The sequence below is a fragment of the Amaranthus tricolor genome, chromosome 3, assembly GCF_026212465.1.
Source record: "Amaranthus tricolor cultivar Red isolate AtriRed21 chromosome 3, ASM2621246v1, whole genome shotgun sequence".
NCBI classification, from domain to species: Eukaryota; Viridiplantae; Streptophyta; class Magnoliopsida; order Caryophyllales; family Amaranthaceae; genus Amaranthus; species Amaranthus tricolor.
In genome coordinates, this window is record NC_080049.1 from 27,706,385 (window position 1) to 27,720,128 (window position 13,744).

General features: G+C 29.2%; 1 protein-coding gene across 1 annotated transcript; it reads left to right on the forward strand.

The window, feature by feature from the left end:
- Window positions 1-2,764: 2,764 nt before the first annotated feature.
- Window positions 2,765-4,160, forward strand: LOC130809382 (protein BIG GRAIN 1-like E). Its single transcript, XM_057675145.1, has one exon. It carries the CDS (start codon window positions 2,904-2,906, stop codon window positions 3,873-3,875), a length of 972 nt encoding a protein of 323 aa, XP_057531128.1. The 5' UTR covers window positions 2,765-2,903; the 3' UTR covers window positions 3,876-4,160.
- Window positions 4,161-13,744: the final 9,584 nt, after the last annotated feature.

Sequence of the window (13,744 nt, forward strand, 5' to 3'; positions counted from 1 at the left end):
TATTTTTCTAAAATAATATAAGTAGGCATTAAGAATGGTGTAAATAGATATTTAAGATATTAAAAGTAGGTATTAAGGATATAGTAAGAAAGCATTAATTATAATGTACATAAGCAATAAGGATAATGTCAGTAGGTATTAAAAATATAATAAGCAGGTATTAATATTTAATGGGCTGAATTTAAAATATGTTTCTTAAAGAGACGGTCTCTCAAGAGACTAGCTGTTAACTAATTATTATTTTGACACTAATCCGTTTTGAACTTTAAATTTAGTTCAGTTTGATCTAGTTGAACTTCATTTTTTTCGTCTAGGCTCAAAGAGATAAAAGATACCTGACGCCTAAAATGGCTAGAATATCTTAACCAAGTTCAGCCATAATACTATTGTGGAAATTGAAGATTTGTTTGAAAAATATTTTTTGGGGTGTTATTTCTATAGGAAATTTCATATGATAGCATTGAATTTTCATGAAATATCAGTGGTGGTATTTTTGTAAAATTTTTCTACATGGTAGCATCCAGTTTATGCCTTATTTGACTGTCGTAGTATTTTCCGTTAAATTCTTGTCAATGTTCGTTTTATTCACCATTTTGACGTTTCTACCCTTATTAAGTATTGATTTTTGTCTTTATAATTTGCCCTAAACCATTTTTATGCTCTTTAATGTTTAATTCACCATCTTGACGTTTAGTTTTAACTATTTAATTCATCAACGCTCTTAAACGGTGAATAAAACATCAAAATTGTGAATTAAACATTTGAGAGCATAAAAATGGTTTAGGGCGGCAAACTATAAAGATAACAACCAACCCTTAATAAGGGTAGAAACATCAAAATGGTAAATTAAACAGAAATTGACAAAAATTTAACAGAAAACGCTACTGCAGTTAGATAAGGCTTAAATTGGATGCTACCATGTGGAAAAATCTTACAAAAGTGCTGCCACTGGCGTTTCATAAAAGTTCAATGCTACCATATGGAATTTCCCTATTTTTCTTGGCCTTTTGCTTTTAATTTTTTGGTTGGTCAAATAACTATAATAATTATTCCCTCCGTCCCTATGCAAATGCACCCAAATCATTTTAGGTGAAATATGGTAGAAAGTGAAATTAAGTTGGAGAATAAGACAAAAAACAAGTGGATGATTGAAATTAGTGGTTAAGATGAAGAGAGATAATAAGTTTGTGTGATGAGATTTAAAGAAAGAAAGTGGTGCTATTGCCAAAAAGGAAAAGAGTGTAAAATGAAAGGGACAAACTAAAATGGTAAGAGGTGTAAATTGAGAGAGACAGAGGGAGTATTTGGTAAATGCTCTTTAAGCTATCTGAAAAGCTGACTTTTAAACAATAACCAAAACACCAATGTGGGTAGCATTTTCAATTTTTCATTGGTTTTTGATTTATTTGTTTTAATATCGGTGAAACTCTCATCCACTTGTCCTACGCACTGTGCACTAAGTAAGCTCCCCATTTGTGACCCTAATTAGCAAAGAATTACGAATGCTTTAATTAGTAGAGAGCTGACCACCGAGAAATAATGAAAATTGTCAAAGAAATAACTCATTGATCTTCTTGACATAAAAAATGCTTTTAGAATGGGAATTTTCAAGATGTTTTTATGCATCAACCATTAGGTTTCAGAGATCTAAATTTTTCTCAAAGTATATGTCATTTCAACACGTCTTTATATGGACTGAAGCAAGCATCTAGAACTTAGTATTATAGGTTTGCTGATTTTTTGCTACTATTGGTTTCACTCTTTGAAGAAGTGATTATTCTTTGTTTATATATAATACATGATTCTATTATTCATCTTCAATCTTTCGTCATCCCATACTCAAAATCAATTAGTGAAATTGTTTACTACTGTCTTCTTTTGTTATCCCTCATCCACAACCACAATTCTATTAGATATTTATTTTGATTGGGTTGGATGTCCAGATATTTATCAGATTTTTTAAATATTATTTATTTCTTTCTTATTCCGAGACTGATGTAGAGTAATAAGGGCTTGAGGGCTTGTTAATGTTGTGTTTAAGTCTAGAGCTTTATTGCGCTATTCCAAAGGCCACGTTGTTTTATTGTCATAATATAAATTATTTCCCATTGTAGTGGAAAACAAGAGGAGTAAAAGTGGACTAAGTGTAAGACTTAAGAGTGCCTCAAAGGTAGATGTGTCTCTAGTTGATAGATAAAAGCCTATAAGTGGGCTTAAGGCCCTTTCCTCATAGTCCATGATGTCATACGAAACCACAATCACTTGAAAATTAATCTTCCTAAAAAAGTACACTACTTAAAGTTTTAGAACTATTAGTTAATTGCTTACAAAATGAGCACAGTATCTTACAAAGAATCCAAGGTGACAGAGAACTTTGCTCCCCACAATCACCAACACAAACTCTATTATCTTTCACTAACCTAATAAAAAGATAAAAGTGTCCATACCTTGTTCTTTCTTCAATCCATTACCACTACTTACTAAAGCTAAATCTAATTGTGGGACTAGTTCTATCATAAAATATGTCCATCTATAGAGCCGTCTTGAAAAATTTTAGGGTCCTATGTAAAACTTTTAATTTGTGTCTTATTCATAGTAAATATATTTATTTTATTAATAAATTTAATATATTTCTTTTTTTATTAACTTTTTCATATGTGAGAAAAAGAGATAGCTCTATGCAGTTGATCACCTCGCACACCCTTAAAGACCCCCTGTCTCTCTCATTATATTACCCCAACTTTCATCATTTTAACTTACAATCCCTCTTATTATTATAAATCAAACCACCCATTTTCCTACTACACCATATCATTTCAAAAAACAAAAAAACCCATCTCCCTCCCTTAACCCTTTCATCTCCCCTACACAAACCACCAAAACCACCCACTCAAAACTCAACCATGTCCATCAAAGACTACAGAAATAAGTCCTTCCATCGACGAAACAACTCCGGTGAGCTCGATGTTTTCGAGGCGGCTCGATACTTTTCAACGTCCAATGACAACAATGCCCTTCTAGCATGTACAAACTTGTCCCAAAAGATGGGTACTAAAAATGAAAGAAAAGGGTATTTAAGGGAAGGTAGAGTTAGCCTGGATGTTCCTTCCCTTAAACATTTTTACCTCCAAAATAATCACCCAATTCTTGAAAATCATCAACAACAACAAAAAACCAAAGAAAAGAAGAAATACAAACAACCTAGTTCCCCTGGTGGAAAAATTGCTCAATTTTTAAACTCACTTTTTAGCCAAACAAGTTCTAAGAAAAAAAAAGCTATAAAATCATTATCATTCACACAATCCATGAAAGATGAAGATGAATCCCCAATTGGAAGAAGAAAAAGAAGGAGTAGTATTAGCCATTTTAGGTCTACTAGTAGTGCAATTGATTCTAGATCACTTTACTCTTCTTCAAGTTCTGGGTTTAGAACTCCTCCTTACAATCTTAATACCCCAAAATCTTACAAAGATTTCAAGAGTTTTTCTGAATATAAAGATGTTTTAGCTACTTTATCTAAGTATAATATCCAAGGAAATGGGAATGGAAAAGTTCATAAGGGTGATAAGATTAAAGGGTCAAATAATTTAGATTGGGTTGATGAAAAATTAAGATTAAAAAATGGGTTAGTTGAGAAATCAAAGAATTTTAATGGGTATAAAGAAAAAACAGAGCATAAGAAATTTAATCATGATGATGATGATGATGATCATGATGGTGCAGAAAGTGATTCAAGTTCTGATCTTTTTGAGTTGCAAATTGATTATGGTTATGGGTTTTGTTCAAGTGGATTGCCTGTTTATGAAACTACTCATATGGATAATATTAAGAGATCTTCTGCTACTGCAATTACCAATGGCCCCATTAAAGCTTAATGTTAATTTTTTTTTGTGGGGAACTCTTGAATCGAGGGTATGATCTGATGTTATAAATTAATATTCAGACTCTGATTATGTAAGGGAAGCTAAAGACATTTGTTTAATGATTTTCTTGTGAAAATATTTTGAATTTAGTTTTGTTTGTGTATTGATGAAATCTGTAGCAGAAGCCTTTTGTTTTTGTTCTTTATTCAATCAGTCATGTACAGAATGGAATGTTTGTTTGTTTGTCTACCAATTACTTTTCTCAATCCCATTATCTTATTTTAATCATTTATATATTGAATTATATATGTCTAAAGATTATAAAAATATTTTTTATCGTGAAAGTACGTGATTAAATAATTCAAACAAAATTTCACTTGACTATATTTTTTTTACACAATACATAATATAAGGTTAAACGATAAATAGTGTTAAATAAACAGCTAACAAATATTTGAAAAGGGAGGAAGTACCATATTCTATTGTTGGGTTTGGAGCAAATCTTAGATTAAAGCATTGAAGAAAATTTGTAGAGAGTCCCCATTGGGGATTGCACGAGTAGAATGTGGCATGATTGATGGCAATAGTCTATTAGACACACTCCCTTCTCCAACTAAGAATTTTATCTTTACTACTTTTGTAAAACAAAGCTATTGTGTAATTTAGATGTAGACAATTTTCTTTTGACTTGATTGAAAAGTAGTGTATGCCTATTTATCATAGATTATTATTATTTTTTAAATTTGTAAATTATTTTACTATTATTATAATAATGATAATTATTATTACTCTTATTATAATTATTATTACTTAATGTGTTATGAGAATCAGATTTGTCTTAAGTGGAGAGTTATGTTATTTTATAAATTTAGATTTTTTTTTTACCTGTTGTAAATATAGACATATAATTAGAGAAAAGATCAGAAATAAGATGAAAAAGAAAGAACAAAATACAAACGCACACAACGCATAAACAATAGCAAAAACACAAGTATTAGATAATAACTTAAATACTCCTTCAAAATTAAAATTTTTTATTTACTAACGAATTTAATAATTACAAATAAAAAATTAGAAACTCACACTTAAAAAAGGAGTTTTCACTCATACAAGCAATCAATCTAGAGTTTGGTACTCGACTCAATATTACCAAAAGAAAGTTTTGGGTAAAAACAATCACCAATCACATTTGTACAAATCATGTATATAATAAAAACACATAATTAAACTAAAATTCATAAATTTCCCCCTTACAAACAAATACTCATATTATTGTATAGTATATTATAAAATTAGTAAGATGAAAATGGTAAATAGTGATTAATTTTTTATTTATAATAGACTAAAGATTTTTTTTAACTATACGGTATTAGTTATTAAAAAAATAGTGATTTCTTCTCCAGAACTTTCAACAAACTTGAGCGTTAGAAACTCAATTCAACTGATATTAAAAGACGACCATAAACAATTAACCAAATTCATCATATGATCCAAGGTTAAATCAATACGTAAATAGTAATAATTATGAGTTAGCTTTGTTGTTGATGTCTTTTATTTTCATTCTTATGACGAGACTACTCGAACGTTCAGCAACCTCCCTCATTAGATCATCACATATAAAGATTTTCTAACCTATTCCGAATCAAATAAGAAAAATAACCACCTTGATATTTTATCTTACAAACAGGAACAAACTTTTTTCCCTTAATTCCTCTTTCACAATTTTAAGCATTGACAGAAGGAAGTACAAATGATAACAATTTGAGACAAAAGAGATTGACATAATTACAAATATGCAATTTCTTTTTCATGGTGTTTAGCAACTTTTTTTAATTATGAATTATTACCAATTAACAATCTTTGACAGAGAGGCAAGTACTCAATGCTTACAAGTCACAACTACCATAAAAGACAATCACGCACTGTTTTTTAAAGAAATTAACTTTTAAATACTAATGAGAGTCACTATATAATATATCTAAATTTTAACTGAGCTAATTTTAGGATATCTTAAATATTAACTTAAATTTTAATTGAGTTAGTTTTTTAATAGTTTGGACCGTCAATCCGATCTGACTTTATGAAAAAGAATATCAAACAACAATGTAATCTTACTTGATTTGTTTAGATTATTGTTTCAATTTGGTTTTGGGATTTACATCACAATTTTATTTTTTAGACACATTTTGTTTTTCCTGGATCTGATTGAACATGACCCATGATCATTCCTAGATATTCTGTATTGATCTGTAATAGGGACAGACTGAGCGGGTGGGTGCTGTATGTCATCCCTCATACTCATATATATCTGAAACTTTTATACTCACCATCTACCCACCATGCACCATCCATAACGGATGTACTTTTCATAGTCACGCATACCCACCTCGGTATGCATTCAAATTCTTTCTACCCACTATGTCCAATTAACTAGGTATTATACCCATCATCAATATACTTACCTTATACCCGCCTTAAATTCACTCCAAGTTTACGCTATATGCTCCATAAAATCGCAGTTCTTTATAAATTTGATTTTCTACCTAAATTTTATATAATATATATAATGTAATATAATAGTTTACATCTTTAATTTTTGTCAATAGCTTCTAATAAAATATACAAAATCGATATAAAATAATATCTTGTAGATATAGGGCGGACATGGATGAGATGATTCGAGTGGAGATAAAATAATATCTTGATACCCATCGCCTACCTACTACCCATGATAAGTAGAACTTTTCGTACTCATGTTCGCCACCACCTAATAAATTCATTCTCATACCTGCAAAATTTACGTGCTTGTCAACCATAATCTATAATGTTGAGAAGCTTATGGTGTAGCTAACTTGAACATATTATGCATTGATTGTTGCTGATAAAATACTTGTAAAATCTTTTATTAATAGTTTATATTGAGATTACTTGCAAATATATCTCAGAAAGATATTGAATGAAGTATAATTTATTGATTTAGATATGTATTTATATAATTTACTTTATTGTTATTTTCAACTATAATCAATCCTAAATCAATAAATTATATTGAGCATATAAACTGCAACCAATACGAATTTGCCAACAAAACTATCACGCTAGCATCAAAATGGCAGGAATTATTTGACCACATAATGACATTCTTCGTTAATATTTCCTCCGGTTTTTATTAGTTGCTAGTCTTGCTACATATAGTGATATCTTATGAGCAGAAATATCACTATTTGTAGCAACTAAAAAAAAAAAACAGAAAATATATTGTAATGTTGTCTTTTTGAACAACTTTTAAAATTACTCGTGGTTAGTAACAACAAGCAAATAATTTTTTGACTTTTTCACTAAGTTATGTTTTTGCTCGCTATTCGTAACAACGAGCAAACCCCTTCTAAAAAATCAAACAAAAAACACTTACTTTGATAAATAGTTTCCATAAATATATTGTATAAATTTTTTTGGACTTTTTTTGACCATCTTTGTAATGTTGACTTTTTGAACAAATTTTAAAAATTAATCGTTGTTAGTAACAACAAACAAATGATGTATTGACTTTTTCACTAAGTTATGTTTATGCTCGCTATTAATATCAACGAGCAAACCCCTTTTAGAAACTCAAAACAAATAACGCTTATTTTGATAAATAGTTTCTAAAGCACGTAATAAAAAAAATTTCACAAATTGTTGTAATAGACGGTCTCTCTGAGAAACACATTACATATGTGGGTAATAGCCCAATTAATGCAATTTAAAGAGGAATTAAGAATGTAGATTTAGATTTTGAGATCGTCTCTCTGAGAGACAATTTCCCCCAAAAATAGTTGAAAAATTTTTAAAACTCATATTTTAAAAGTTCAGTATTAGCCAAGATATAACCCAAGAAATACTGCTGGGTCATGGAATAACACACAGCCCATCGTTTGGGCTTACTCCTTGCAACTAAGCGAATAAGGGCCGGCATTAGCAAAATTGAACAACATAACACAAAAACTTGTACAAGATTTCTTGTGAGAGACGGTCTTTCTGAGAGATCATCTCTGATTTGATTGACCCACAAAGAAAAATATAGTGTAAGAGTAGGCATTAAGGTTTAATAGATTGGGCTTGAGAGACGTCTCTCAGAGAGACGGTCTCTCAGTAGATTCGTTGAAACTTGTATGCGGCTGCCTCACGCTTGCAACTTAAAGAATTTTATACTTGTCGAATTAAGTTTTAAAACACCCATTTTAAGACTTAAAAAGCCAAATCTAACACTTAAAAATTCCTACTCCAAGCCACGACCTCCTTCTCCAGAGCCTTAATTTAATTTTTAAACAATCGACTTCAACCCTTAAATACACATTCTACCACTTAAAATGTCAATTCTAACTCTTAAAACCTCTACTCCAACCCTTAATTTTATACTTTTACGTACATACTCTAACCGTAAAATATCCATTTCAAGACTTAAAATGTTTATTCCTAGGGTTTAAAATTTGTCAAATTCAAGATTTAAAATGTCTATTTTAAGGTCCAAAATGTTCAATTTAAGCTTTAAAATGGCCACTTCAAAATTAGGGGTTGTACCTATGAGTGGTCAAACATATGCAGCCGTTTCACAGGAAAGTTAATGAAAACATAAAAACTAAAAACCCAACCAAGAATATACAGCCCAATTTGATTGTTATTTTTTGTCAAACGATTTTCTATAAAACACTAAACCAGACAATTTACAAGCGGGGTAAAAAAATCCAGATATTCAAAGGTCTCCCTACAAGTTGCATCAGTGTGAAGGAAGAGCCCACCTTTTATGAAGGGTTTCTCATCCTCACTCTTCATGTGCACGGGCGGCACTGGGATATCTCAAAGAAACGCCACAGACGGCGAAATAACATAAAGAATTACTACCTGTGAAAGTGTCAAGCAAAAAGAGAAGCACAAGACATAGGTACAAAACAAAACACTAAAGAACCAAGCCTTTAGTATATGACAGCATAGATGTAGTAGGTTCTCAGTACTTCATGGCATCCAGATGTTGCAAATGCATAGCAGAGCGGACATGGGAGAGCAGCACTCCTTAGAGAACACAACACAGAAGATCAGAACAGAACCCAATTTGATTGTTAATCAAGCGAATAACACAAATTCTTGTGTGAGACACACTCACGGTGAAAAGGAGTCGTCTTGAAAATTTTAGAGGCCCTGTATCAAAACTTTTATTTTACGTCTTATTTATTGTAAATATATTTATTTTATTACTAAACTTAACATATTTCTTTTTTTTATTAACTTTTTTATATACGGGAGAAAGAGGGGCCCTGTGCGGTCGATCATCTCGTACATCCTCAAAGACCCCTCTGCCGTGAAACTAGTTGCTTCCAAAATTATTTACGCAATTAGAGATACAACTCATCTTGTATGAAACCGTTTCACTATAAGATAGATCATAAAATTAGCCTATTTTTCTAATTATCATTTTAAATTTCTAATTAATTAATTTAACAAACTAAATATATATCATTTAGCTCAATAAAAATAATCTCACCATAAAAATCACTCATTTAAGAATTTCTGATATGCAAGAAATGTTATCAAGAAGTTTTTAGTTTTCTTCTACAATCAAATCCCAAAATGATTTTAACTTTTGTTTTATCAACTTTGCCTTTAAAATTGCTCGTTGTCAATGGAATAAATGATCTTTTGAATTTTTGATTAGATCATGCTTTCTTCGCTTATTATTAGCAATGAACAAACTAAAGGCTCATTCAATTTAATCAATTATATAAATGAATTGTAAAATTTTTTCTATTATTGTAACGGGAGCGGCAATCTCGATATATAATTAACATTTAATAATAATGTTTAATACAAAAATATTGCGGAAGTCTCAAAATGCTGAACTGTTAAAAACAAAAAATCATAAAAACTGAAACTGTTTAAAACAAAACTAAAATATTACATCTGGTAAGAAATATTGTTTGTTCAAAAAGAAAAAATACATCATCATCAAGTCATCAATAAAGATAAAAAAAACAGTTAAGTTTTCGATAAATAGTAATTGCTGCGGCCTGGATTGGAACCTGAACTAAATCCTGCAAAATATTGCCATCCATGATACGGATGACAGCCGCTTGAATTGGTTAGCGCTTAACGCCAAACATAACTTCCTATCCAACTCAAAATACGGAAATTATACGCTACATTTACAAAATAATAATTTAAGTACGAACTTATAATTAATTGACACCACCGTATACTTTTACCAAATTCTTTTTCTGTTCCATACTTTTAAGTCATTAAGATACCATTCTTGATCCTGACATAAGTACGTTATTGCCACTTATACAATTCGGTAATCTTAACACTTAAGTAAGTTCATTTGGGTTACTATAAAAAGGATTTTGGTTCATCAAATTTTTGATCTAGTATGTACAAGTGAATATACTTTAAAATAATGGGTAAATTTAATCATGAAAATATGCAGTTTACTTAGAAAATTTTGCTTAAACTATAATTAAAATTAATAATAAAAATACGACTCATTTTTATGTATAAAATAATTAAATCATAGTTATAAGGTTAAAATAATAAGTAGTATAGTTAGTTTAAGGAAGAAAGTTAAAACGTAACGTTTTACAAAACCATGAATATAATAATAAAATTTTACTTTTCGTACTATAAAACAATAAAATTATATTTTAGTGCTTATAAAAAGATTTTAAACAAAATAATATTTTAAAGTTTAATTTTTGAAAGAAATTACAAAATCGAAAAAGGTTAAGAATTAAAGATGGTTTGAAATGGATAACCAAATGATTAGATATTTGAATTGAAAATTCAAAATGATTAATTGGAAGATTAATATTTAAGAATTTTGAGTCTGCTACAATTATATTCGACTTTTTCACCAAACTGCGACCTAACATTGAGTGGGTTGAAGTATAATATTTTATTTCCGCAAGAGTTAGCACAACCTGACAAATAGTCAAAATTATTGGTCGGCGAAGCAACCATAAAACCAAGCTAGTCACTGCTTGGTCGGTTTAGGGTAGCCAATAGTGATCAATAATTATCAACCGGATGGTGGTGGTTGGTAATAGAGATGATATCACGATAATCACAATTCAACATATAAGGATGGTAATTGGTAGGTCATTTTTGATTGGGATTTGAGCATGTTTTTTTATAGTGATTTAGCCTAAAAACACTCATGTACTTGTACCAAACCGGGTAATCAAACTCTTAACCAAGAAAGATGAGCCCTAATGAAATCTTGCTTTTGGTTTGATTGTGATTTGTGTTAAACATAGATTGCGAGAAAAGTGCAAAAAAGAGTCATTTTTCCATCTTTTTGTCAAATTTTTTAGCGTGTGTATTACACTATTATAGACAAAAACTAGTGTAATTTTACTAGGTGGTAATAAACGGTAGTATTGGGAATAAAAAATTAGTGTAATTTTGGTTGAAAAAACTTTTGGCTACCTTGTGGGTCATGCTTGTTCAACTTTAATCATCTCATTTTCTTCATAAAATTCATTCCAATGCATTACCATTTAAAGATGTGGTATTAGGTGGTAATATAAATTTATAAACAAAAAATCATTTTTTAATCAAAGTTTATGTAACTTTTGATGAAAATTTACATTGTAAATTGTTCTCATTACCACCATTTAATACCATTAACCAAACGGACCATTAATAAAAGTTAAAAATACGTAACTAATGAGAGCCGCAAATTTAGAAAATTTATTAAGAAAAATTAAATAAAAATTCTTAAAAAATAATTAGTTTGATTAGCATCTTTCATAATAAAATTGTCAAATTTAATAAGCAAAAATCTCAAATTTGCAAATTTAATTGGATCAAATGACCTATTGCTCAATTTATGGCACTGCCCGCTAGGCCGCTACTGCTCAATGAGATAGAAGTATATTCTTACTTTGTTTCATCATACCTGTTATATTTGACTTTTTACGTAATTTAATGCGTTATTTTGATTATTTATATATTAAATATATTAATCTAAAAATTATAAAAAATTAATATTATGAAAGTATGCGATTAGACGATTCAAACAGGATCCCACTTGACTATATTTTTTTTATACATTAGCCGCAATATATAAAATAAGTTTGAAGGAGTATATTCATATTTGGTTGATATATACGCCGTACTTTAGTTGACAGATAGTCAAGTAGGACCTACGAAATGTTACTTAACCAAACAGAAAAAAGAGGAGGTGGTACAATTAGAACTTTTTTAAAAAAAAGAAACTAAAAAGTATATTCACCGTATTTATAACAATTAAAATAGAAAATTTAACAAAATCAAAGTAATAGTGGGACAGTTAATAATAAACATCCTAGCTAAAGTGTAGCATGAAATGTAAAATAGCCATGATAGTTATTGTGGTGTTTGGTAAAAATAAAAGTTAATTATTTATAATTTTAGTTTATTTTGACATAATAGATTGTTGATTGATTAAATTATCTGATGCTAGTATTTGATAAATTAGTTGGTAAAAATAACTTATTATGAATTATTAATTTTTAAACAAGTTGATCTAACAATATGTTCAAAATTAGCTGATCAGACCATTTAACAAATTATTTGATAAAATCATTTAACTAATCTAATTAGTTATGAATTATCATTCGTTTTTGCCTGACATTTTCGAATAATTGGATTTAACATTTAAGTGAAAGAAAATCCAATAATCATCATTATTATTTTTATTTAGCTGATCATTATGTCCAAAGCACATCAAGTTTGCGCGCTGATTCCTCATCTTAAACAAAAAGTAACGTATATTATACGCAATCATTCTTAGTTTTAGTTTAACGATATTATTACTTTTCGCCATCCTTAAAATTGTTCTTATAAGGAATGGCCAAGAAAATTTTAAAATATACTCCCTCCGAATCAATTTAGTTGTCCCATTTTTTTATTTGGTAAAGTCTTTTTAGTTGTCTCATTTCTATTTTTGTCAATTTTTTTTCACCTAAATATCCTTAGTTCACACAAGTAATTACGAATATACCCTCATATACCTTACTTACCCAACTATCCTTCACTACTTACCCTATACTACTTACACTTTTTAATAGACCCCACACCATCCTTAATAACCGTGCCCAAGCAAATGGGACATCTAAATTGGTTCGGAGGGAGTATTATTTTATTAAATAATAAATATAAATTTAATGGAGGAAAAGTAGGAAACATAAGCATTAAATATTAAAATAAAGTTATTGGAAAACAAATATGAGACCGCCACTATTAAAATAATATTTTAATACAATTAGTGAAAAACATATGAAAATCATAAAAATATAAAATTGTTAAAATGATGTTAGTGGAAAATATGTAGAGACCATAAGCTAATAAGCATTATTAAAATATTAAAATGAGGATAGACAAAGTTAATGCCCAAAATTTATTATAAAAATATAAAAATAATTATGGGAACGGGTCGAAAAGCAATTGGAACAACTTAAAATGACAAATGAGAACAACCGTTAGAGTTATACTCATTCGATTTAGAGTTAATGTTTTATTTGTTTTTTCATGTTTTTTAATATATTAATTCAGTTTATAATATCTCTAATCGTGTATGAGTAAAATTATAAAAAGTTAATATTACTAAATTGAGACGAATTAAATAAGATCTCACTTAATTATATTTAAACGTATAGTTTACAAGTAAATACTAATTAAAAAGGAAATATAAATAGCGTTCAAAAAGCAAATTACATAGTAACTTTGAATCGGAGAAGGTATGTTTAATTAGTAAAACTTGATTGTGTACTTCAAACACTCCATAAATAACGAAGTAATTGTGCACTAGTATTATATGCAATTTAGAGTTGTTCATAAGTGGGCTTGGGCGGGTAGTGGACCGGGTAATA